This window comes from Phocoena phocoena, chromosome 19 (assembly GCF_963924675.1).
Source record: "Phocoena phocoena chromosome 19, mPhoPho1.1, whole genome shotgun sequence".
Classification (NCBI taxonomy): domain Eukaryota; kingdom Metazoa; phylum Chordata; class Mammalia; order Artiodactyla; family Phocoenidae; genus Phocoena; species Phocoena phocoena.
In genome coordinates, this window is record NC_089237.1 from 42358374 (window position 1) to 42385096 (window position 26723).

A 26723-nucleotide genomic window follows, 5' to 3' on the forward strand; every position below is an offset into this window, starting at 1 on the left:
TTCCTGAATTCCTTAATTTAGAAAAAGCTCCTTTACACTAAATCAAAATGTAATTCATATTAAACAATTATTAGTTTTCAAACAAAAATCATTTAATCATAAAATTCTAAAGTCATTGTCAATGATAATGATGATGATAACAGCAACAACAATAATAATAATTACAGTAATAGTTTTTTCTCTTAGCCATTCAGGATCTTTTTCATCTTCACTATCTACTTCCATTTCTTGTGGACGGAGAGGTAAACAAGTATCACTATGGAAATACAGGCGATTGTGTCCACTACTGTATGTTCGTTGCTGTTCCACTTCTCCATCTTCAGATTCAAGAAATTCAGACATGCTTGCTTTTGTTCGTTTTGGCCTAATGAAAAGCAATGTTGATGTAATGTTAAGTAACACAGAGAAGGCTCACACCCCCCAAATAGAGTACATTCCATTCCCACAGGTTTCTACCTAGGTATGCACACACAAACTTCCACTGAGAGACACTTGAATCCCCCTATAACCACTAGAGCAGTAGCAACATCAACAACACAGGAAAAAGCTGTAAGGAGCAAGTGAGAAAACCTCTGTAGAAACAGGAGCCGAGGGAGGGTTACACAGCAGTATACCACCCCAGAGACTTAGCTAATACTGAAATAAGGATTCCCACCTAAATGTAGCTTTGTCTGGCTTCCCTTTATTCCTCCAACATCATCAATAGAAGTCAGAATAAATTTCTGTTGTATGACTTTTTTACCTACCTGCACACAAGAATGTGTGTGATAGGTGTTCTCTTTACTGGTCCATTGCGACTAAAAGCAAATCCAGGTTGGCGATGAATATCCTGAGGATTTCCTGCATAGGAGCCGTCATAACACTCGTTGATAGAAACGTCTATCCTAGCACCTTTTGGATGATACTGTAACAAAAATGGCAAGGTGTTTAGGAAAAGAAAATAATAATTATCCTAACTTAAATACCTATCCTTCCAACTTAATTAACTAAAAAGTACTTGTGGGCTCTTAATGTTTCAAAAACTAAAATACGCTAGGCATACCAGCATGGTGAACAGGAAGTCAGAAGACCTGGAGTCAAAAAGATCTGTGTTATAATCCTGGCTGTGCCATTTACTGGCTTGGTAACTTCGTACAAATGATTTCTTGACTGAGCAAGGATAAGGAAATTACCACTTAATTCAGAGCTGGTGTGAGGATTATGTGAGTCATTATAGGTGTACTGTGCAAATACACATAAACTCCGAATCATTCATTCACTGCTAATTCATGCATAAGCAATCCATCAGTGTAGAGATTTTGGTATTTTGCACAAAGTTCAATTTCTGAAAGTCAAATTGTATTATAATGTATAATATATTATGAGTAAGAAAAGATGAAAGTCACTCACCACATAGTTGAAGATAAACCTGCTATGGCAGAGTTTAAGATGTTTGAGCAAGCTGTAGAGTTTGCGGCAGTTCAGAGTGCACCAAGGGCAATGCAGGTCATCTCTTGCTTCAGTTTGCTGTCTTGTATTGTTGTTATAAAGGAACTTTAAAAATAACAGAAGACAAAAAGAAGAACAGCAAATCTCCACTTACATATCTCAAGTCATTTTGTTTCAATATTACCTTTAAAAATAGTTAAAACAATTTAAAAGGAAAATCAAGTCAGAGGCATTCTTTTTATTTAAATACGCCAAAATATTTCAGATATAACATGCAAAACAAAGGTATCTCGTGATTACTTAAAAAAGAAGGGTCAGCTATGTTTACCTGGTAAAATATTCTTAATTTTTGTCGGTTTTCATTTGAAGTATCTTTTTCTTTTCTTGTTTGCAGCTCTGTAGTCAACGATTCTTTAACAGCTGAAAACATATACTTTTATATTTAATGAAAATAGTTGCTTCTTAAAAGTGAAGTAATACATCTTGTGAAAATAATTAAACAATAAAGGTTTCACAAAATTCTTCTTGTGGTATTTAATACAATGTTTGTTCTCACCCTCAACCGATGTTCAGGGGAACAATCCCCTTAATCAGCAACCCTAATCAGATAGTAAGGTCTTTATTGGCAGGAGCCATTTTTTTTTTTCCTTTAAAAACCACCTATAATGTCCTAAAACATTCTAAAAGTAACCCCAAGTAATTATTATATGTAGTCACTGTAATGCTTTCAGCACTTTGAGGTCAGAGTATGGTTTTGATTGGACTTTGTATTCCCAGTGCACAGCAGTGAGCAGATATCCACTAAGTGTTGGTTTAACAGAAATTAAAGTGATTGCACTAAGATCATTCCAAATCCAAAAGATAATTTGTTAATAATTCCAGTGTATTACTTTACTGACTTAAAAATAAAGATTTTTATTTCCTCTGACATAAGTAATCATTTCATATGTACAATTTTGTATAAAACTCTTCTTCTCAGTTTCTTTGAAACTCTTTTATCTACTTGGCCACAGAATTCTTTGAGAAGTGCCCAGACCACAATTTACTTGGGAAATCTTTCCTCTGACATGGGTCATTTCTTTTATCTCTTGAATCTGACTTACAGTGACCTGCACACAATTAATGGACATGAGTGGTATATATCAAAGACAGCTGTCTTAAGCCTTCTGCCTTCTTAAACAGTCTTAGATAAAAACATACGGATGCTCTCAGGTCAAGGACAGTGTTCTTATCAGGCAGATAAACAAAATGAAAGAATACTGCAACCTGGGCCTTAGCAGAGCTAACTGCTACAATTTGTAAATGTTTTTCCTCTTAAAAATTTACCGCAAAATTTAACCTGGTAAAATTCAGGTTATGATGATCCTTTTCCAGCCCTAAAATTGTACAAACACTCTGAAATAATGAAGTCACTTCCATAACATAAACAAATTTTTATATGAATTTTTAAAAACATACAGTTCCAAAGCCCTTTAAAGCTGCAATTCCAACATCTAAAAAGCTCTGAAAAACAATCATTTTCTCATGAGTTTATTTATTTAATTTATTTAATGGAGACAAATTTATTTAATGGAAAAACCCTGAACTGACATAAGGCTATCTATAAACCTCATTTGGAGGTGTTATAATAGTATACGGCATATACCATACCACACTTATAAAATTAAAGAAACCAAAAAAACCCCCAAATTCCCACATACATCTGGCACAAAGGTTATGAATAAAGGACTAATAATAGGAGAACCCTAATTTACTTCACAATATACCTAATAAGTCAAATAATATTTCCCAAAGATTACTGGAGCAAAACAAAAACTAATTAATCTAAAGCCTAAGTCCTAACTCTGTAAAGCATTATTTTGACAGCAAAGTTTTCATACCAATAGTTTGAGTAGGTTTAACTGAACCAGGCTTGTTTTCTTGATGGAGACTCTCTGAATTTCTAGTGGCAAGAGGTTTGGCGATAGGAGCTGTAGATTTATCATTGGTCTCTCCTGTCCAACGAAGAGTGAACTGCAACGTAGGTCCCTGAGAAAATGTTTCAAATGGAGGCAGTCTCTTAAAAAGAAAAAACATGAAAACAGTGAAGATTCCAAATAATGAACTGAAAGAAATTGTAGGAGTAAAAAGAAAATATTTATTATGACATGTTAATGTGAATTTGACTTAAGAGATTTTTCCTTAAAAACCCCAAATGCCTACATGGATGGCCAGGCAAATAAAATAATGTACAGTGCAGTAGAGCCTGTAGTACTGGAGGGCTCAGATTGTCTACAAGAGTGACTACTTATTGGCAATTGCTGAATTGTTGCCCCATACAAACAATAGCCCAACACAGCCAGATTTTCAGATCTTTTTCCAAGTTTCCAAGAGAAATATTCCAATTTTTATTTGTTGGTAATTTAAAAATTAAAACAAAAAACTAAAAACTATGATACCCAAAGCCTGCTGGTCTGCAACCTCTCTTAGATGACCAATTACTTTTTTTGTGTAAACTGAATGATTATTAAAACAATTAGTAATTTTCCTTGACTTCTCTCAGCTTCACTGACTGCCCTTACTTCTCTTCTTCGGATTTTAGGACACTGAACTATCTTGGCTTTCCTCCTCCACCTCTAGTCACTTATAAAACCACTCTTCTCTTGGCCTCCTTAATTCCTAGCTAACATTTAGCCATATGCCTGAGTCTTTCACCCATCCTCAAGGATTTACCCATTAGACAGATGATCCCAAATTGGTTCTCCATTCTTTATACTTGAGCTCTAAACACTGCCACTTGGATATCAAGGTCACCCTGAACTAAAATATGTTTTTAGACGTGAACGCATTATCTTTTCTTTCCTTCTCAGGCACAATTATTTTTGTTCCAAGCATTATCAGTCTACTAGTGACCCTAAACTAAAAATTTCAGAATTACACTTGACCCCTATTCTTGCTTCTGCTTTTCTTACATAATCATCAAGTATAGATCTTTACTATCTTATTAGTACAGTATCTTAGCTGCTCTCCCAGCTTCTAATTTTTACTTCTCAATCCATATCCAAATAATCTTCTGAAAGACTGCTTTCATGCTATTTCCTTTTGCAGAAACCTTCAATGGGCTCCTATTTATTTTTACTGCCACACAAGTCTAATCTCCCTCTACATCTTTATTACAAATAATCCTCTTAAAACTATAATTTTAGATGGAATGAAGTGAAAGTGTAATCATATAAACCAATTTTGACACAGTGAGTCCATATCTAGGAATTTATCTTATAAAAATACTTGCAATGCAAAAAGATACATGTATGGGTTGGGCAAAAAGTTCGTTTGGGTTTTCCATTAAGATCTTACAGAGAAACCCGAACGAACTTTTTGGTCAACCCAATACAAGTATACTCACTACAACATTTTTGAAAATGTAAAAAAAATTAAAATAATCAAATTATCCATTGAAGTGACACTGGTTTAGTAAATTATGGGACATTATTTAAAAGAATAACACAGAGCTGTTAAAAAGAAGCAAATCTATATGACCTGACTTAAAAGGATACCCATTTCATATTGCCTCAATTTCTTGGGAAAACCCAACAACTCATATAATAATCCTTATTTTCCCATGGATACACGTAACAAACTTGAAAAAAGAAATTTAAAACAGAAAGATAATAAATACCTGCAGAAAATTCAACCACTGTAGATACGTATAAAGAAATAAAAATTATTTTAAATCCCATCACCTAGAGGTAACCACTATCATGATTAATTTTATAAAAGGTGGATGTATTATTATATAAAAATTAAATATCATGGGGATCTTCTTGTCAAAGTATTGTTCTTTCAATGGCTATCTTTTTAGAGTTAAGGTGTTTCCAATTTTTCACTATTTAAAATTTTCAGGCAAGACTTGTAATCTACATCTTTTCAGTTAAACAGTTACTACCTTGTGACAAAACTGTAGAATGAAAATTAACTGTTACATAAAACTTAATAATTATATACACAATTAAAATTATTATTCGTATCGCCAGTCTGCCCTCCAATAAGGTTATACCAACTTATTCTTACATTAAAGCATTATTTGAGAGCATGTGTCCTCACGTCTCCAACTAGAAACTGTCAACCCTTTTTAACTGTTGTCAAACTAGTAGTCAAAAGTAGTATCTCTGATTTTGTTTGCATCTTTGAATACTAGTAAGGCTGAATATCTTTTTAAAAGCTTACTGGTCATCTATATTTGTTGCTTTAAGAACTGTCAGACTGTTCTTTACCCTTTTTTTCTAATTAGATTGCTTATGTTTTTATTAACTGCATATTCATATTAGCCTTTTGTTATGTTACAAATATTAGCCCCAGTCCATCATTTGCTTTTAACTTTAGATTTGTGCAGTATATGATTCACTTTAGTCATTTTTATTTTATGCTTTCTAGCTTTTGTAGCATACCTAGAAGGGCTTTTCCTCATAGCAAGATTAATATTCACCTATATTTTTTTCTGAAGTTATATAGTGTTAATTTTCACATTTACATTTATGAGCCTTCTGGAATTTATTAGGTCTAAGTTTATTTCCAGAAGACTAGAGACCAATTCTGTCACATGGATAATGAACAGTTTATCTTTCCCACACAGATCTAACACCAATTTTATCATAGATTAAATTCAAAATATACAGGAAACTATTTCAAGACTACGCTTCAGTGATGTGCTTATCTATTGCTAAGATTTTACTATAAATTTAAGTTCTTTTAACTTTATACTATGTTCTATTATCTGGTAAGTAAAGGTTCTCAGAAAACTTTTCCATAATTTTCCTTAGTATTATTACATATTGTTCTAGGTTAACTTGAGACTAATTTTTTAAGGCTTAAAAAAAAATCAGGATTTTGCTTGTGCTGGTACACTGATCTAATATATTTAGAAATAAATGACATTAGTATTCTGCTGAGTCTGCCTATCCAAGAAATGTATGTATGCCTATTTATTTTTTTAAGTCTCTTAGAATTCTAAGTTATTTTAAGCCTGCTTCATCTAAGATTTGAAGATTTCTTGATAAATTTATTAGTCATATGTTACCTGCTGTTACTATGAATGGAATTTAAAATATCAGTTAACATTTATTGAGCACTTATTTTATGCCAGGCACGGTGCTAAGCATCTTTAATCATTTCATTTAACCCATCAATTCTGTGCCTCGTTTCACAAATGAGAAAACCGAGACACACAGGGGATTAAGTAATTTGCCAGACGCCACATAGCTAGGAGTGGAGATTTGAAGCTGGCAGTCTGGTTCCAAGGATGATGCCTTCCATTAAATACTCTGACTAGATAATTCTGACTTGTGTTTTTCAAAGTATAAAAAAAAGGACTCTTCCTTCCAACATGAATTCCTTCCAATGTGAATTTGCATTTGGGGAAGAAAACATCAATCAAAAATGGGAGTTCATAACTATAACGTGCTCAGTCTTCTAAGTAGTCCATACCTTCCCATCAAGAATAGTCTCCCATGTTGCTCTTTTCTTGCTTATTGGACATTCTTCCATTTCCTGCATGGCTACTTCATATTCCCCATCTAAAAGCTGTAAGCGCCTGTTAGACAAACACATACACTTTAAAGTAACCTGAGTATTATTGTAAGTACACAAATTCTACATCTTTAGATTTATACTAAAAAGCATTTATTAAATTTATAAACTAGCTTACATACCCAACAAGACTTAAAAATATACCTACACTCCATTCCTGACAAAAGAAATTTTAATGATTTGTACTGATAATTATTACTAGAGAATTATTTCATTACTGTAGCTACCCAGATGTAACTTTAAACACTTAAAGTATAATATGCCTAAGGTCTTAAAACTTGCTAAGTTTTAAATGTTAAGTATAAAGCACGTGTGCAGGCTTTATACTTTTAAAAACAAGGTAACAACGGTGTTACAATACTTGCCTTAGGGAACCGCTAAGAATTATGTCTCTGTTATCTTTAACTACTGTAAGTACTTGAACTAGAATTCTTGACTTTTATACTTGAACAGTAAACTAATTAACTGTAAGATCCTGGGGGGCACCTGGCACATATAGGTGCTCAATAAACATTTCATAGGTGAATGAATAAATGGAATACTGGTTGAATCAAAGAATCGATTAAATTCTACCCATACTCACAGTATAGTTTTAATGTGTGTGTACATATCTGTGTGTGTATACATAGTTTATGTTATTTTTTCCATACAATTAAACACTACTAACCTAAATACCATTCTTCAACCATACTCAATAATTAATTGTATATCAAGAATCTGGCATCTATTCATCAGTCTTAGAGAAATTCTGTTAGGTGGTATTAGCTGACATTTATTGAGTGCTTACTATGTGCCAGGCACTATTTTAGACTTTACAGAGTTCATTTAATCTTCCCAACACCTCTATGAAGTAGATGCTATTACTCCATTGTGCAGAAGAAACTGAGGCACAGAGAGGGTTAAATAACTTGCCTTAAGATGACACAGTGAGTAGCCAGAGCTAGCAACAGAATCTAGGTAATCTGTCTCCAAAGTCTGACTCTTAACACCGAATGATTTTGAGCCTTAAGAATTTTTGTCTTTATGCTGTGCTACTGTATTTATTCTACTTCATAATATATCAACAAGGCTGTTCAACTTAATATTTTTAGAATATTAATTCTAAAAATAATTTTATTTTATTTACTAATTTGAATAGGGAATACATTAGTATATACTTCTAAAATGGAAAGGACTTTTTTCCTCCTGCATGTTTACATGACTACATAATATTCTATTTTATGGCTGAACACGTGATAGCTACAATCCAATGTGCTCCTACCTGTAGTGTATGAACGAGGCCCTTTTTCCCCACAGCCTCATCAACAGTGCTTTATCAAGTTTTTTGATATCTGTCAAACTGGTAAGTGAAAAAATGACATCTCAGTGTACTTCTATATTCAGATGTTTTACCTTTTAGTTGTTTAAAAACCATATATATTTTCTTTTCTTGTAAACATTTTCATGATATCCCTTCCTCATTCTTCTATTGGCCTGTGGTTTTCTTTTTACTTAGTATAATCTTTTTATATTAAAGGAATGAGGCATCTATCTATACATTATGAGTTGAAATTAATTTTCTCCTGACTTGTCAGCTTTATTTTGACTTGGCTTATGATGGCGTTTTTGTTTTCAGAAGAAGTTTTCTTATTTCACTCCATATTTCATACTCTTTCAATATGGCTTTTGAATTTTGGTCATTCTTTAAGGAGACTTTAGCTTCTCAGAGATTATAAAAAGAATTTTTATAACATCTAACTCCTCAGATCTTGGTTGGCAAATACTTCTCCTCTACTGAAAGGAACTATGACCCTTTGAAGAAATAGCCAATTCCAGAGCAGAGGTAGGAAAAGGAGAATGTAAAGCCTGGACTATCTAGAATATTCCACAAAACAAGGAAATAAATAAATAAAAACAAGTCAAACGGACTTAGGAGCCTGCTTGGAAGGGCTCCTCCTGACAAAATTTAGGACAATTTGAGCATTAAAATAGCAACATCAATAGATTAAAACAGACTGAATAAAACTGGAATTTGTTAATCCATACTGATTAAAAAAAAAAGGTTGAGAGAAGGAACGCTCTTCTTCACAGAAAAATGCCAACAAACCAAACATGGAAGAACTGATAGAAAGTTACCATGTGGCCACAGCCACAGAATAATTTACTCAAGTAAGAATCATCAATGGATGCTAAACTATTGCGTTAAAAAAAAAAGACTTGGGAGCAAAAGGACATTTATCCAGTTTCATGTATTAATTATTACAGAGGTTGCATATTAATTAATTAAAGTGAAAAGGGACCATTAAAATGGAGAAATATGGTAAATACCACTTTAGCCAAGTGATCAAACCTAATATCAGCTGTGTCTGTGACGTGCACAAAGAACACATCACCAATTAGTGTTCCTGCCCAAAATGTTTAACCCGAATCTAAACATAAAGAAACAATCACAAAAGTCCAAATTGAAAGACATTCTGCAAAACTACAGGCCTGTATTTAAAGTGTTGTTATAAAAGGCAAAAAAAAAAAAAAAAAAAAAAGGCTGGAAAACTGTTCCAAATTGAAGGAGACTGAATAGATATGGCAACTGACAGATCGCAATCCTTGACTGGGGTGAGTGGGGAACAGAAAAGGACATTATCGAGGAAACTGGGGAGAGAGTATTCTATTTTTTGTATCATGTTAAATTTCCTGAATATGATAGGCGTACTGTGGTTATGGAGGGAAATGTCCTTGCTCTTAGGAGATATACGCTGAATGAAGTGTTTATGAATAAGGAATGAAATCCAGTGTCATGATCTAACCCTCAAATGGTTTGTCACAAAAATACACTCACAAATAAAGCAAATGTGGTAAAATGTTAACAACTGATGAATCTAGGTGAAGGGTACATGGGTATTAATTACTACCTGTATTGTTCTTTCAACTTTTTTATAGGTTTGGAAATTTTCAAAAGAAGTTGGGAGAAAATTCTCCCATGATTTCCTCTTGGTACTTTTTAAAAAAAGCCGTTTTTTTGTTTTAACGTACAAGGAATATGTTAATATAAGGTAGAAAGAATTCTTAAAAGAATATAATGTACCCCTCCCCTCATGCTGCCTAAAATATATAGAACATTTACCAACACTGATGAAGCCCAGTGTGCAACAACAGCCTAACTGCTTCTCCCACAGACACAACCCCTATCTCCTAGCATATATGTTTCTGTTGTTCTCCATTAAAATTTTTGATCCACATTCAAATTTCTGACTTAAAAAAAACCCACTATATTGGTTTCTGCCGGTAACATTAAGCGACATTAAGTGATATATTCTAAGACAATATGGTAGCAAAATCCATGGCATTATTCCTAATCACCTTTGCTTTCCCATTAAAAGCCCTATAACCTTTCTTTACCCTAGTGGCTAATAAGTGGATTACATTAAAGCAACAATTTACTTTTTAAAGAGCAGGAGAAACACACTAATTGCTTTTCTTGGCTCTTTCTCCTATACCTAACTGAACTGTGTTAACTACCAGTGAGCAGCCTAGGACAAGAAATCATGATGTATTATAGGTTTCATCCTCCAACCCTATCAAAAAAGAATGCTGTATTTGCTTCCCAGAGGTTCTTTTACTGGCACTAAGATGCTTCATTCCCAAACAAAAACTGCAGATGATTATAAATCCAAGTGTTCCTTGCTACCTTGTGCCAAACGCACACAGAGCCACACAATGATGATTACACACACTTTTCTTCCTTAACTCTAGTAAATACATAATCTCAAGATTTGCACGGGGCCCACTTCATTCAGGTCTCTGCTCAAATATGACCTTTTCTCAGAGGCTTTCTCTACAAAAACCACCATTTATTCTCTTTATTCTTCTTCACAGCATTCCCACTAAGTGACATCAGTTGATACAATTTTGGGGGGTGGTGTCTGTTTCCTCCACTAGAAGTTAAGCTCCATGAGGGCAGGGGTTTTGTTGCCTTCTCACCGCCTAAAACAATGTCTGACAAAGAGGAGACACTCAGAAAATACTAGCTGAATAAACAATCTTAACTGAGCCGTTCAAATAGTTCCTCATATGTGTTTATTGCTTTCTACGTGATAAAGAGAAAAGTTCAGTATTTGCAAATTTCTTTTTTCATCCATAAGAATAAAGAGAAACAAAGGCAAAGAAACAGTACCACCACTATATTCTGCTTCAAAATAAAAACATTTCTAAAACATGGGAGCCTTGATTGTCCATCAACATTACCTGTTTTTATCAAATACTGTCATTTGTGCAACAAATGTTTTTTCCCCATCTTCACGATTTCGTTTTCTTCTAGCTGGAAGTTCTTCATTGACATCTGAATTTGACAAACATTTCTCATGAATCAAATATTCAAGCAAAAACATACTTATGATATATAGTCCCTTCACATAACATACTACATTTATCCCAAATGAGGTACAAATAAACTTAAGTTACAATATAATAATATCTAAACACTCTTCAACTTTATGTCTCAACCTTATGTGTATGTCCTTACTTTTTGATATTCATTGACATTATTAATCCCACAATTTTGCAAATATTATTTTCTGTTCAGAATGATCTTTATTGCTAGGCAAGGAGAAAAAAACCCTCCTCATTCATGGTTACTTTCCAGGAACTTCAAAACTCAATGATTATTTCTTCCTAGGTGCTTCTCCCCTGAACTTCACAAATACCTCTATTATACCACATATCATTTAGCTGCAATTATATTTTATGTTTATCTCCATACTCTAGGTTATGAGACTTTGGAAGATGGGACTGGATTTCTTAATCATCTTTGTGTCCCCAGCATCTATATGTTGTTTGAATGATCACCTCAAAGGTGGATTCAGAACTGTTGGGAGGATACAAGGATAGATGTATGGTAAGTATAATAAAATGTTAACTGTAGACTCTAAGTGGTGGGTAGATAGGTGTTCACTACCAAATTCTTTTGTCTGTTCTGTATGTATGAAATTTTCCACAATAAAATGTTGAGGGGGGAGTGAATTCATTGTTTGCTGAGAGACTAATTTAAATACCAGTCTTTTCCATCCAGTATTTATTTATTTATATATATATATATATATATATATTTTTTTTTTGCTGCATGAAATGTTTCATCATACAACAATGAGAATTTTACAGGTTAAATACCTAGTACAACACGATAGCCAAAAGTCTAAGAGCAAGGCCAATCTACCATAAAATTAATTATCTCATTAGACTGTAAGAGATTTGCAAATAAAGGCCATGCTATTAGAACACATGCATTTATTTCTAGTTCTGCACCATTTTTCCCTCTAAATAATTATGAAAGTAACTAAAAAAAGAAATATTCTGTACACAATTATGAATACTACGAAGATGTATTAGTTCAATCATTTTCACTGATCACATTAATAATCTCCAACAACAAAATCTAGTAAAATTATTAAAATAAAAATTACCAATATTTTCATTGGTTTCTCCATTAATCATTCCATTAAACTCTCTTCTTCCTGGACGAGTCACTCTAAATAGCAATGAGTAAGACTTCACCATATGGCTGTTACTAGGTTCAAATTCATTACTGGAAACTGCAAGGGACGGGAAATTTCCAGGTTTTGTTTGATTGAGGTCAGGATTCAAAGGCACCTGCTTTTTACCTGTAGGAACTTGCCTTATTGGACAACTTACATCCTGCAAAGGCAAAGATTATTATATTTATTTATGCATATGCAATTGTAAGAATTACAATAAAACCTCTAATCACAGCTATAGGAAATATGGTATAGGCCATGATTTCCAAATGCCATGCTAAAATTCTAACCATATGTCTGAAAATTGTGATGAAGCAAAAAGAAAATTTGGATCAACTATCTTTCAAATATTAGCACAATTGAGGATATCCTCAATATAATGAAAATAATGATATAATAGTATATCTAATATTTAGCTGATGGTCATCTGAAAGTTTTAAGTTAGAAATATAGAACTAAAACCATGCTTAAAATATTACAACTCATGTAAATTAATCTTTTCCTCTTAAACATTCTATTTTAACAAAATGACTCATAGGACTGTTAGAAATGAAAAAAGATTAATACAATAACCCCATTATCAACAACACTGAGAAATAGTAAATCCATATATTTAAATATATTGTTTATAAGAAGTAACATTAATCATCTTATGAGTAATATTCTGTAATTCTATAACTAGAGTTATGCTGAAAGAGCAAAGCTGAAAAATTGCAAGATGCAGAAGACCTTTTTAACAAGAAAATATAGTACATTATTTTAGGTAACTTCTTTTTAAAAACAAACAGAATACATGCTATGGTCTTAAAATTCTGCTCTACAAGAATATAAAATGAGAAAAATAAAAGTCTCCTCCATCCCCCAGGTCTTATACTCCAGAGAAGACTAATATTAGCAGTTGGTTGTATATATCCTTTGAAGAAAACATTTACGCCTATTATCTTTTTTAACACAAAAAGGACCATACTATAGTTACAGGCACATTTTTTTGCCTAAATAATAATATTATCTTGAATTTTCACAGCACTACTTGTTGTGTATGGGGGTTGGGTGGGAGCGTGGAGTATTACTAACTAACTTTATAGAGTTTTTAATGCTTACACTGCTGTCTCCCATCACCTTGGTCTATTCCATACCAACGCTCTAGCACAGTTTTCACCATATCACCTTACTGTGATTGATTTTGGAAAAGCATGAGCAATCAGAACCTCTATACAGGTCATTCCTTTGGTTTTTTTTTTTTTTGGTCTCACCACATGGCTTGTGGGATTTTACTTCCCCGACCAGGGATCGAGCCCAGGCCCCCTGCAGTGGGAGCATGAAATCCTAACCACTGGACCGCCAGGGAATTCCCTCCCATTCTTAAAATACCCAAGGACTTAAGGCTACTAAAAGTATATCTGTTGGCTTTGGTGGGTTGCCCAGGAAATTTAACCACCATAATACTTGTTTCCATGGTGAAATGATTTCATCTTATAAATAAAAATTTGAAGCAATATATTTATAAGTTAATGGCTGATAATGCTAGAAACAGAAATTTCTTTGCCTGAGAGTAGTGTTACAAGATAATCCTTTTGGGAAAAACTCTCTCTTAGCCCTTATTTAAAACATTAATGTGTACAAATAGCTAAAACAAATAAGCTAAGAGACTGGAGTGGCAGTAAGCAACTGAATTTATGTCCTAAGATGCTAAAAGATAGCTTCTTCCCTTCACTGTCATACTCCTGTAACAGAAAGTTTTATGCAGATACCTATAGGCAGATTAGAAAAAACATGAAGATATGGGAGGTTGGCAAAAGAGGTTATCAGTTTTACAATTCAGCCATCAACATATTTAAAAGCTTTTAAGGTTTATATACATAAACAATATATATGCATAAACATATTCAATGAAAAAAATTATTCCATTTCATCTACCAGTATCATCCTATACATTACCTTTCTTTTTTTGTGGCAGACTTTCACAAGCAGGACTTCCAGGGTAACAGAATTTTGTTCATTTTCTGAATTTTGTGATGGCTTATCTAAATAGAAAATCAATACTTTAAAATCTATTTTACACATGATCTTAGCCAAAAGGCCGAGAAGTGATTAAAATCTATTGTAAAAAAATAGTATTCATTTTCCTAAGAAGTCTGAGAATTTACAAAAAAGACTTCCTATAATGAAGTCTTCTCAGAAGTTTACTCGTTCCTTTTTCCCAAAATCAGTTTCAAATTTGACAAATACAGTTAAGGCTTCTTAGTAGAAAGCACAAATGAAATAGCTCAGGAGAGGTTAACACACAAAATAAACATTAAAATTTTTTTTTCCTTCTTCTAAAATCTATTAGAAACATTATTTAGTTTAAGATACATTTAAATTGAACTGGTTACTATTTTACATATTTCATTTCATTTTGAATGCTCAGATATTTAAACTAAAAGGCTCTTTTTGTTGTTGTTTTGTTCTTTTTGTTTTTGCGGTACGCGGGCCTCTCACTGTTGTGGCCTCTCCTGTTGTGGAGCACAGGCTCCGGACGCGCAGGCTCACGAGCCCAGCCACTCCGCAGCATGTGGGATCTTCCCGGACCGGGGCACGAACCCGTGTCCCCTCCATCGGGAGGCGGACTCTCTACCACTGTGCCACCAGGGAAGCCCACTAAAAGGCTCTTTGATTTGATCAAAACTTATAACCAAAGGGATTTTAAAAAGTTTTCAAAAAATATTAAACATAAAACTTACATGCCTAAATGGGATAGCAAAAATCAAGATATTATTTACTACCTAGGGAAATCTCTTGGTTTATAATGTTTAGGAAATTTAATTTTAAAGTAGTAGTCTATATTCTCTATATCAATGAACTAACAAAGGCTTCTGCAAATTAAGGTTCCAGAATACTTCCCTACAGCTTGTCTTTAATCCCAAAGGCATTAATAGTCCAAAAAACTTAAATATTTAATCATTCATTCATCAAGTTCCTAATATATCGAACTACTATGTACTTCTATATAGTTCTCTATATATTATAGATAAATTCATAAACATATACAGAAATAAAATAATTTTTGTTCTGAGATTTTGGACAATACTTCTTTCTACTTGAAAACATTCTTCTTACTCAGGGTGTATACATAAAATACATTTCAATCAGTCTCTTGAAAGTTGCATCCAGAATAAAAATAATTTAATATACCATAAAATAACCAAATATCTAAAATGCAGTAACAAAAATACTCTCTGAACAATACTCACCATGAAAATAGTACCCTAATAATCTTTGTGTATTCATTCTAAGCAGTCTCAAGTAGTAATTGCTAAACAAAAGTCTTCATTTAAAAACAAAAGAAAAAAATAATATTTTAGGGATTGTGATGTTGCTTTTCTATCCTGATTTCTTAAAAATATTATTTCTTAAAAAAAAAACTACAAATATACCTTGAACAGACAAGGGAGGCAATATATCTGCTTCTTTCCAACTTCCACTAATTTCAAAGTTATAATGGGAAATTATTTTCTGGAAATAGAAGTATCAACAGAGTTTACTTTCTCATTTACTTCAGTAATATCAAGAGAATTTGTGCAATTTTTGAACTTTTTTGTCATGTAGATGGGAAAAAAGTTTATCGTACCATGTTCCAGTTAATTTCAACTAATTAATTCAAGTAAATTTAATTACTATTAATCAAATAATATTAATTAGTAAGTATTATTCGATTAATATCCATAATGATTTCAGTGATGAATAATTTATATGTTTTATAGAAGTCCCTGAGAACAAAGGGCCAACAAACCTATAAAATTCAAATTATAAGTTTCTAAAGTATTAAGAGTTCATGTACTTTTTAAGTATCGCAGAAGACCAAGTATGATGAATGATTAGAAATATGAACTCTACAAGATGATTATAAATGATTTAGGAGGAAAAAAAACATGAAAATGCTACTGAGGTTACTTCTATATAAAAAAATAGACCAGATATAAGGCAAAACTAGAAGTAACGTTACATTAACTGCTAATACAGATATGACCAGACTTCAAATTTCTTACATTAAAAACCTGGTTAGTTATCAAACTGTTCTAATATAACCATTCTGCTTATTATTAAACTTTGTTTCTTACTAAACAATACCAAGGATGACCAACCTGACCTGTTTCTTATAAAGGTTTTATTCCATTACATGATTATTAAAGGATACACACACAAATTTAACATGGACAAGCCTAGAGGCATTTTATCCATTCTGAAACCAACTGAAACTTTACCCAGTACGCTTTCACCTCTTTTAATGAAGTAACATTTAAGACTATATAATTTTCTTTATATAATATCTAACACATTGATATATCCCATTGGTAGCAGTGGTTGTTTCAGTTGTTTTATTATTGTATTAAAAAAATACTCAAGGGCTTCCCTGGTGGCGCAGTGGTTGGGAGTCCGCCTGCCGATGCAGGGGACGCGGGTTTGTGCCCCAGTCTGGGAGGATCCTGCATGCTGCGGAGCGGCTGGGCCCGTGAGCCATGGCTGCTGAGCCTGCGCATCCGGAGCCTGTGCTCCGCAATGGGAGAGGCCACAGCAGTGAGAGGCCCGCGTACCACAAAAAAAACAAACAAACCAACCCTCAAAATGTTTATGCAGAAAAGGGTTCTACTCAGGACACTCTTCACCTATTCCAGGTTCTAAGGCAATTAACTACAATTCTCATCATAAGTCTTTATAATTTAAAGTTCGAAAAATGTTGGAAATAAAAAATCTAAGAAATTTAATTTCATTACAAGTCCTTCCCATTATTTTCTACTTACGATCTTTGGAAAGATGATGGCTCTGAGTTGGGTAAGATAATGTTACACACCATTTTTTAAACGGCAATACTTAGAGCCCTAAAAGGTATGGTTGAGCGGTAAGAGCTGGAATTTCATCTATTTAGATATGAGCCAGATGAAGCTAACGTTTACCTTCTCAAGAATGATCCCACACAGCACTGATTATTTTAGTAATTTAAAAATCTACTTAAAACTTAAATAGACAGCAAGACAGCAATAAGAAAACCAGGCGATGAACATAACCTTATGTATAAAGTCTACCTACAATTTTTAAAAACTTTTAAGGCAGAGTTTCTTATTTATTTTTATTTAAGTGTGGTTGATTTACAATATTGTGCCAACCTCTGCTGTACAGCAAAGTGACTCAGTTACACACATATATATTGACATTCTTTTTTTTTTTTCACATTTTTTAAAGCCAGAGTTTCTTAAAACTTGTTCCTCAGACAACGTACCTCTGAATTACCTTGGTGCTTTATTAAAATGCAGACTCCTAAGCTCCACCAAAACCCTGCTAGATCTGAGTCCCTGTAGGGTCCAGGTATACGTATTTCAAACAAACTGTCAAAATGTTTCTACACACACTAAAATTTAAGAACTACTACTTTTAAAGTTTAATGAGTTGCAAGTTACCTCCTCCATATCCCACCATTGACCAAATAAAGCAATAATTGAAACTGTTGGAGAAATCCACTAAAGAGAAATTAAATTATCAACATCACCATCTTTTCCATTAAATATCATTTTATGAATTTACACGCAATTTTATTTTTCAGTCACAAAGGTGTTTTGTTGTAAGAATGCCAATATGTTTAAGTACATACCATTTTTGTGGAAGAAACCAGTAAATGTAAGCTGCAGATGAGCTGACAAGCTAAACAGAACAAAAAAATTTTATCACTTTAATATTCTATAATAAAAATAACCTAAACTTTAAAATATAACACTGAAAGCAAAGCTACTTCAGCTAATTTATAAATATTTGGCTGTCTAATTCTTAACTCTGTTCAAGTCCATGACCCCATGTTCTCCCTGTTAAGTATGACATCCAAAACAGTGTGTTTATACACATTAACACACACACACAAATAAAAACAAAAACACCAAAGAAGCAAGGCAGAAAAAAACAGACCACCAAATAAGAGGCAAGATAATTTACTGTGCATTAGTGTTCTACCTATAAAATGGGGACAGGTTTTCCCTTCCCCCCTGTCAAAATGGTAGCTGAATCCAGGCAAAAGTGTTTGAGTATTTTCAAGCTAGGAATTTCAACCTCCTAACAAATGATGCAGAACCATCACTTCCTACTTCAATTAGGGATGAAATATACAATCACAAATCTGCTATAGATTTGTAATTTACTGTTTCAACTGGTCATTTTCACTTTTAGTTTTAGAAGCAATGAAAAGGAAGCATAAACTATAATGATCCTTTTGTTTTGAAAAATATTTACTACCAATGGAAAAACTATTAATTTGTGCTAGAATAAATAAAAACATCAACAGGCTTTTGTAGTACCTTTAAACTGGAAAAAGAGAAATCTATCTCGTGATCAGGAGCCATTCATAACTTTCCAGAACAGATGTTGGGAAAAGGGAAGCAGTACTGTTACTCAAGAAATTGACTAAAGAATCAAAGTAAATAGCACTAAAAGGGCAATAGGGATCAATAAAGGGTACGTTTTTGTTTTTTTTTAAATGATGGTGACAATCTACGCATTCTTATAATCAGAGGGGAAGAGTTATATAAAGACTTTGAGGCAAGAGAGCGTTAAGGAACAAGTAATGACTGGAAATGAGGACATATTATAAAGAGGCCAGCTTTGTAACTTTGCCCAGGACTCTTCTTCATCTTAGAGAAACAGGAGGTAAGTGAGATATTTCAACAGAAGATGTGAGGATGCCTCTATTTTCTTAGTGAGGTAATCTATGAAAGTGTATGCTAAAAAAACTACAGGGTGGAGGTCCTGAAGGGCATTTCTAAGACAGTACTATACTAAGAAAAGTATGCTAGGATATCAGTAGAGAACAAAATGACTATGGTGGAGTAGAAGTGTAAGGGTCCAAGCAGAGTCAGAAAGCATAAACACAGCAAGGAAAAACTAAGAATAGCAACTATAACTTAAGTATCAAGAAAAATAAAACGGGATACTTGAAAACAGGTAATTCATGTTTATTACTTTCTGACACATATCAGATACATTTCAAAAACACAAAGGAAGTGGGGAGTTGACTATAAATGGGGCATGAGAGAATCTGTAGGGTTTATCTTAATTGTAGTGGTTGTTACCTGATTGAATGCATCAGAACTATATACCAAAGAGTGAATTGGAATGCATATAAATTTATACTTCAAAAAAAAAAGCACAGGGCTTCCCTGGTGGCGCAGTGGTTGAGAGTCCGCCTGCCAATGCAGGGGACACGGGTTTGTGCCCCGGTCCGGGAAGATCCCATATGCCGCGGAGCCTGCGCATCCAGAGGCTGTGCTCCGCAATGGGAGAGGCCACAACAGTGAGAGGCCCGCGTACCGCAAAAAAAAAAAAAAAAAAAAAGTACATTAAGGGGATCAACTGTAAAGGAGCTCAAAGGACTTTTTCAAGGTAATGAAAATGTTCTATATCTTAATTGTGGTTATGCTTGTGCGAATGCATACATTTGTCAAAACTCAAACTATATACTTACGGTGAGTGTATTTTATTGAATGTTAATTATACCCAAAGTTGATTTTTAAAAAGTATATCTACCATCTATGAAATCTACATGCCATTTTACTAAAAGATAATTAGCATTTTCCTATCAAAACTGTTCCATAAATGTAACCTACAATGCAGAATTGGTGAAACTCCAAAACAAAACTGAAAGAAATATTCTACATTTTCCATGTTAGAAGATAATCCATTAGTCACAACCAGTCTATCCTATTCTTAGTTGCTTCAGTTAAACCTACATACTAAGGCCAGGTAAACTTTCTTAAAATGATTTTGAATGAATCATTCCTTTCTACAATTTTCTAATGGGTCCCCAACTGCGAAATCTTTTGTCTAACTGCTGTCTGTAATACGGTTCCCATTCCTTTTTACCTCTACTAAAGCCATATACAGGAAAGTAGAATAGAATGACAAAATCCAAGCTTGAATTCTGCCTCCAGTTATTAGCTGTGACCTGATATCAATAAAATGAGGAGATAACCTCTCTCAAGATTGTGAGGCTTGGATAAAATACTAAACAATCCATCAAAATACCCTCTCCCTTGGGCTGCCCTGGTGGCGCAGTGGTTGAGAGTCCGCCTGCCGAGGCAGGGGACACGGGTTCGTGCCCCGGTCCAGGAGGATCCCACATGCCGCGGAGTGGCTGGGCCCATGAGCCATGGCTGCTGAGCCTGCGCTCCGCAACGGGAAAGGCCACAACAGTGAGAGGCCCACGTACCACACACACACACACAAAAACCCTCTCCCTCTTCTACAAAGACCCATCCCCAAACATCCCAGAGCTTAATTTCCTTTACAAACACTTGTATTTACCACTTTTTTGTCACAATTTTTTCACACACATTCTCTTTTGACATATCAGTGTCCTTAGCACCTAGCAGTGTCTTACAGAAAGGCACTCAACAAATGATTTTCAAAAGGATAATGATGTCCTCCCTAGAGTAATAAGATTTTTAAGTTCAGGGATCAGGACCCATTATACTGTAGTACTTATAATATTATTTACATTGTTTTTATAGGGAATGTGATTCTAAGTTCCAGCTGTGAAATGACAGAAATACCTTGCATTGATCTACCCCAGAAGATATTTTAAATTAGTGTTATGCAAAACGTGGTCTGCAAACTGAGGTCATTCGGGAAACTGTTACCATTCCACAACAAGGCAAAAAGTTGAGAATAAGACTTTAACCACTTTCATAAAAATTTAACATTGCCGTAACATCCAAGTATGTGATCAGTGCATTTACAAAAGTATCCATCTACAAAAGACTGGAAATTAAAAACAAACAAAAAGGTCACCAAAGGATGGTCTGAGACACAGTTTTAATTGCTACATTATAAGTTAAATAAGATGGCAAGCACATTCAGCCACCATTATAACGTTTCTTTGAGAAAAGGAATTCCAAATTTCAATTAACCAACTTAAAAAACAAACGGGAATGTGATTTGCTATGCATAATTTCCCCTCCTCCTTCCCTTCCTAAAAGTAAACACTCTTGATATGTACCTAGAATAAAATGTAACAATGAGGCCTAATTGATGGCTGAGTCCAAGGAAAAAGGGCCGTTTTTTTTCCCTTTGATTTACCCTCTTCCCTCATCTTGTGGCTACCTTGTCCACATTTTAACTGGTTAAACTGGATCAGAAGAAGAGAAGAAAGAAACATGGTCAGGCCTATTTAGTTTTAGGCAGCAAAGGATCTAGCTTAGATGATCAAGATAAGATATCAGATAAGGATTTGGTTCATCTTTGTGATGTGTTCCCTATCTGTATCTTAGGAAGCAAGCAATATGGCAATAGGAAACTAGAGGGGGAATGTGAAATTTGGGGATAAGATTCTAAACACAAGTACCTGACAATTCTAAAGAAGTCTGCAGAATAAGGTTAAGTAAATTTAAATTCATAAGGGACTAACATTTTGAGATGAGAGGAAACTCAAATTTTAAGAACAGCCAGATCCCACAGAAGGACCAACATTTTTATGCAGGAAAGAAACCAAGATTAGTGCCTTGAATTTGTACACATTAATCTGATAGTGGCAGGTGTAAGGCTTCATTTCTAGGGTCATGGCGGTATCACCTCAAAATAGCCCAAGTGTGATGATAAGCTATTTGGCATCTACACTATTACATTTCATGCTATGATGTATTATAAAGCTGAGGAATTGGTGACTGCATCAAGCTCATTATTCTGGAATCCAATGTCTCTTTCCAGGTTCAGACCTAAGGATGAGAACACTTTGTAGTGAGAAGATAAAGTTGAATGAGGGCTGGGAGTCCATTACATATAAATGAATCACCTCCCAGAAGTATCGTAGACAGAACATAAAGGGATTATTGTAAAGCCAAAGATTACACAAGAAGGAACATTTAAAAAATCTGTTCCTATCTGGCCTCATTACATAGTGTATATATGTATACATATACATAATAGATATGAAAACTGTAAATGTTAAGATAACTAGTGTTCTTATTAGTAGTGTATTGCTTCACACTGAAGACTGTATGTATCGAGCTGTTTCTAAAAGACGTTTATTTTCTTTAAGAGTGAAAAAAACAGCCAATGCATTCAGTAAAAAAGAAAGTCAATAGAGATATGATTGTTTTGGGGAAAGAAAATGTGTTCTTAAATACTTAGATTTTAAGAATCCTATGCGTTCAGTGGTGAATGATAAGGCATCTTCAGGAGTAGGTATGTACAAAGAAATCTATGGCCCAGATTCTGAAAAACGAACAAAACTTAAGTTTGAAAAGATGCTGATTTGAAAACAAAACTTACAATCAAGATGGAACTGTTAAAAAAAAAAAAAAAAAGAGAAAGGGGAGGGAGGAAGACATCAGATCTTATTATGGTGGAAAAGACAATCAACTTACGAAGCAGCTTGAAGTTTTAAACATGCAGCTAAATCTACAAAAGAGGTGGCTAGGGAAACACCATTAATGCAATATATCTATTTAAAATAATTTATGGCTTTCTTAGGATAAAGACCAACATCCTTAAATAGCCTACGAGGCTCTGCATTATCTGGTCATGGCCATCTGCTCTAGCCTCATCAAATGTCACTCTCCCTACTCTGTCTAGTCAGCGACTCTGGCCTCAAATGAGGTTATGTATAATATTCCCTTTATCGAGAATCACCTATTTGCTCACCCTCTATCCCCATTTTACTCCTATATTCATGTTTCAAATTTAAGCTCATTTCTTCAGGGAAGCCCTCACTGAACATCACTATTCCCAAATCCAACTCTCAAACAAGAGCTGATTCTCCTGCTTTATACACCCATAGTTTCCCTATGTGTACTTTTCTTTCCCAGCACTTATTTTATAATTATATTTATTATACAATTATGTCTTTTTCTCCTAAATGCCGTTAAGTTCCACACAGGCAAGGTCTTCATCTGTTTTGCTCATCATTATATCCCCTAGGACTTAGTATAGTGTCTGGGACATGGTACACTAAGGAAATGGGAATCCCAGAAAAAAATCCCAGACTTTGTTACAGTACAAAAAGATGATAAAAGGAAGATTACTAATTCAAAAGTTTAGGTTGTAATAACAACAACAAAAAGTGATGAAAGGTACTTTACCTTATCAACCTACTAAAAACATAGGTTTGAAAATATATCTAGTAGATGTTCTAGTTCAGTTACCTTTGGAGGGGATTTCTCCAGCTATTAACAGTGGACCAGGAACAGAAAATGATTAAGTGGAAATGCTTCTAATTTGACCACAGGAAATACTTCTGGAAGCAATTCCAATTTGGGAATCTTTTCATGATACCTTTCAGTCAGTGGAGATGCACTTCGAAGAGATATGACTAGAGAATTCCAAAATTGGTAGGATAAATAGCCCAAGAGACCCCCTGGGATCCTGCTAGAACAGAGAACTACAGAAAGATCAGAGATTTATACCAATAAACCATGGTGCTTGGTCAAAACTCCAAATAAATTCAAAACCCACAATATATTGGCATGCCAGAAACAAGAGATGGAGAAGATAGAATATAAGGCATTATATCAGAAATTCTAAAAAGAAAATAAAGATATTTAAAATATACATAACCACACCAAAAGAGCAAGGAGAGATTAGGAAAAACCTGGAGACTAGAGGTCTGGTCACTAGACTATGTGAAAAACCTGGTCAAATAGTGTGAACACTATGAATTTCTAAAATTTGCTAATTGCTGTGGAGTTTTCAGAAGCCACTGTTCAAGAAAAGAAACAATCTTCATAGTTGGTGGGTGTTATGGCTGAGTTTTAAGGTTACAAATCCAATTCTGGTCTACTGTCACAAATGGATACCTTAAAGAAGTGAAAACCATGAAATGTCCCATGTTTCTTTTTTCTATCAGCTCCTTCCCCTAATAAATTTCTACCATTATCTGCGACAAGTAAGACAAATATAGATCTAGAGTTTAAAACACAAAAAAGATCCTGGGACACCAACTTTATTTTGCACAGACAATGCCAGGAATTTGGTTTTGTTTATAAGTCACTACAACTGCCATAAACAGGTCAGGCATTTGACTGTTCTAAGCTTTGGGCTGTAATACTACAGAAATTTGGGGTATCTTGATATTCTCCTGGAACTTTGAGAATGAAATACATTGGGTTTGAGAGTGGAGACATTAAAACTGTGGAAGTACTAAAAGAACATGAGTTCCAGTGGAAGATATCCAGATAGTAGCTACTGAACAGACCCAGGATCCAATTAAACTGAACAAGATCTCTATGTTTGAGATGGTAAAGAATAAAAATATAGATGGAAATACCTTTTTGTATATGATTAAAGATTTTAATGTCTACTAATTAACGACATGGAACAACAAAGGTTTATTTTGTTCTCTCAGAGAATTTGCCCATAGATTTTACGTGTGAAGTTTTAAAATGCTGGCATTATATACTGGTGTCTAGAGAACTTCTTACAATCCTATGTGGTAAGTTTAGTAGACCTACTGGTCTACTAAACCAATTATGCCTAATCTGAGATGAGAAATACACTGAAGAAATTTAATAATATAGGGCCTTGGGGGTAAACTTAAAATGAAGCAATTTCTCAATTAACTTTAGTGACTCAGGGAGCAACAATGAGACATTCATAAAGATGGGGGCCGGAGGGGGTGGTTGAAGCACCTAGTAGAGTATCTCAGTACCTCCTGGGCCTAAAGTGCCTCACTGGGTATTAAATAAGCATGGTCAGCTCCAACAGAGTTAGGTCTGTTTCAAAAAAAAAAAAAAGATCTTGGGCGTTGAAATGACCAACTCACTGGTCCCAGCTAGATCCTAAAGAATGAAAAAGTTGTTTTTCAAAATTACAAGCAGGAATTCTATGCAACCCTCTGATGTTTCTGTGAGTTGGTTAACAATACCCCTGGTTATAGTACTGGCCTAGCTATTGAACCCATTGGGTCAAAAGAAATATAATTATTGGGTGAGTGATTATTCAGAGAGAACTGACCAGTATAATCTATCTTCCTCACAACACATACTATAAAGGAAGTTCTGTAATATTTATCAAAGCCAGTGTCACAATGAGATAGTAGTAAGGTTTAGCAGTGATGAAGGTGGAACCCTGATGGGGAAGATGAAGAAAAGGGTCAAGTTTTCTTCTTCTTGGTTCATTCTTCCTTCTCACATGAGCCCTGAAAGACCTGGAGGGCAAACTATTAAGGTGTTTAGGAGAAAAGAAGTGAGGATGTCAGGTCAGGCTCTGACTACAGCTTTATACTTTAAGTTAAAAAGGCCCTGAGGATCCCAAAAGCTCTGTCCAGGGTAGATGAACAGCCAACGATCTGGAATAGAAATTCAAGCAAAGAATAGAGAGGGCATGCGCTGGGAGTATTCTCAGTCTTTATAAACCTGTATTGTAAGGTATTCCTTGGGCAATAATAGATTAGGTAAAGATTTGGGAATGGACTATCAAAGTTTATTTACAAATCAAGATTGCCTAGATATGGAAATATAAATTACACTTCAGTTCTACAAGACTGCAAATACTGATATAAAAATTTTTAAATGCAATAAAAAAAATTCCAGTAACAAAATAACCTAATTGAAAAGGCGAACTTAAAATAAAAGCAATTGAAAAATGATATACTAGTCACAAAAATGAGAAAGTATAAATGAAGCATCATTAAGTCAGTGTACATCCTATCTAAATTGGTAAGATATGATTTAAAACTTCAAGAGAAAAAGAAAAATCCATGTGGCAATTTTCCCAATTCCATTTTTTTAATCTAGTATTTTTAGTTCTACATTCTTCGTAAAAGTAGTCAATGAATAAACAAATACCACCCAAGTCCCTGTTTCTCTTTAGAATAATATTCAACTTTCTTTAGTTTACATATGAAAGAATAAGTAGAAGCATACTGTCGAGGATTGGAAGCATACTGTGTAGCCTAGGCAGATATTAGACTAGTCAGAACATTTGGGGATTAGTTCTGGGTAACACATGTGAAAACAGACAATAAGATTCCATCCAAAGGGCCAGGTTTCTGAAACTATCATGTGATAAACATATTTCAAATATAAACTAAAGTTAAGAATATTTTGCCTGAAAGATGTAAATAAGAGCAAGGACAAGATGGGAAAAAAAAAGAGAGAGCCTCTCTCAGAATTGTAGATGATTACTTAAAAGAGATGTGATGTTGTGAAGCACCTGGCACAGCACCTAGCGTATACATTGAGTATTCCATAAAAAAATGAGTCTCCATCA

The 26723-nt window shown here is 34.1% G+C and overlaps 1 protein-coding gene across 2 annotated transcripts in view; it reads right to left on the reverse strand.

Moving 5' to 3' along the window:
* SUZ12 (SUZ12 polycomb repressive complex 2 subunit) overlaps positions 1–26723 on the reverse strand; it is a 39441-nt gene that overhangs the window by 4752 nt on the left and 7966 nt on the right. For both annotated transcript variants that reach the window (XM_065897015.1, XM_065897016.1), the window contains 10 exons: positions 18127–18176; positions 14439–14524; positions 12429–12660; positions 11215–11308; positions 6892–6997; positions 3309–3486; positions 1757–1848; positions 1390–1533; positions 747–904; positions 166–364 (listed from right to left, as the gene is read on the reverse strand). In XM_065897015.1, coding sequence (XP_065753087.1) covers positions 166–364; positions 747–904; positions 1390–1533; positions 1757–1848; positions 3309–3486; positions 6892–6997; positions 11215–11308; positions 12429–12660; positions 14439–14524; positions 18127–18176 — 1339 coding nt within the window. The remainder of the gene's footprint in view (positions 1–165; positions 365–746; positions 905–1389; positions 1534–1756; positions 1849–3308; positions 3487–6891; positions 6998–11214; positions 11309–12428; positions 12661–14438; positions 14525–18126; positions 18177–26723) is intronic.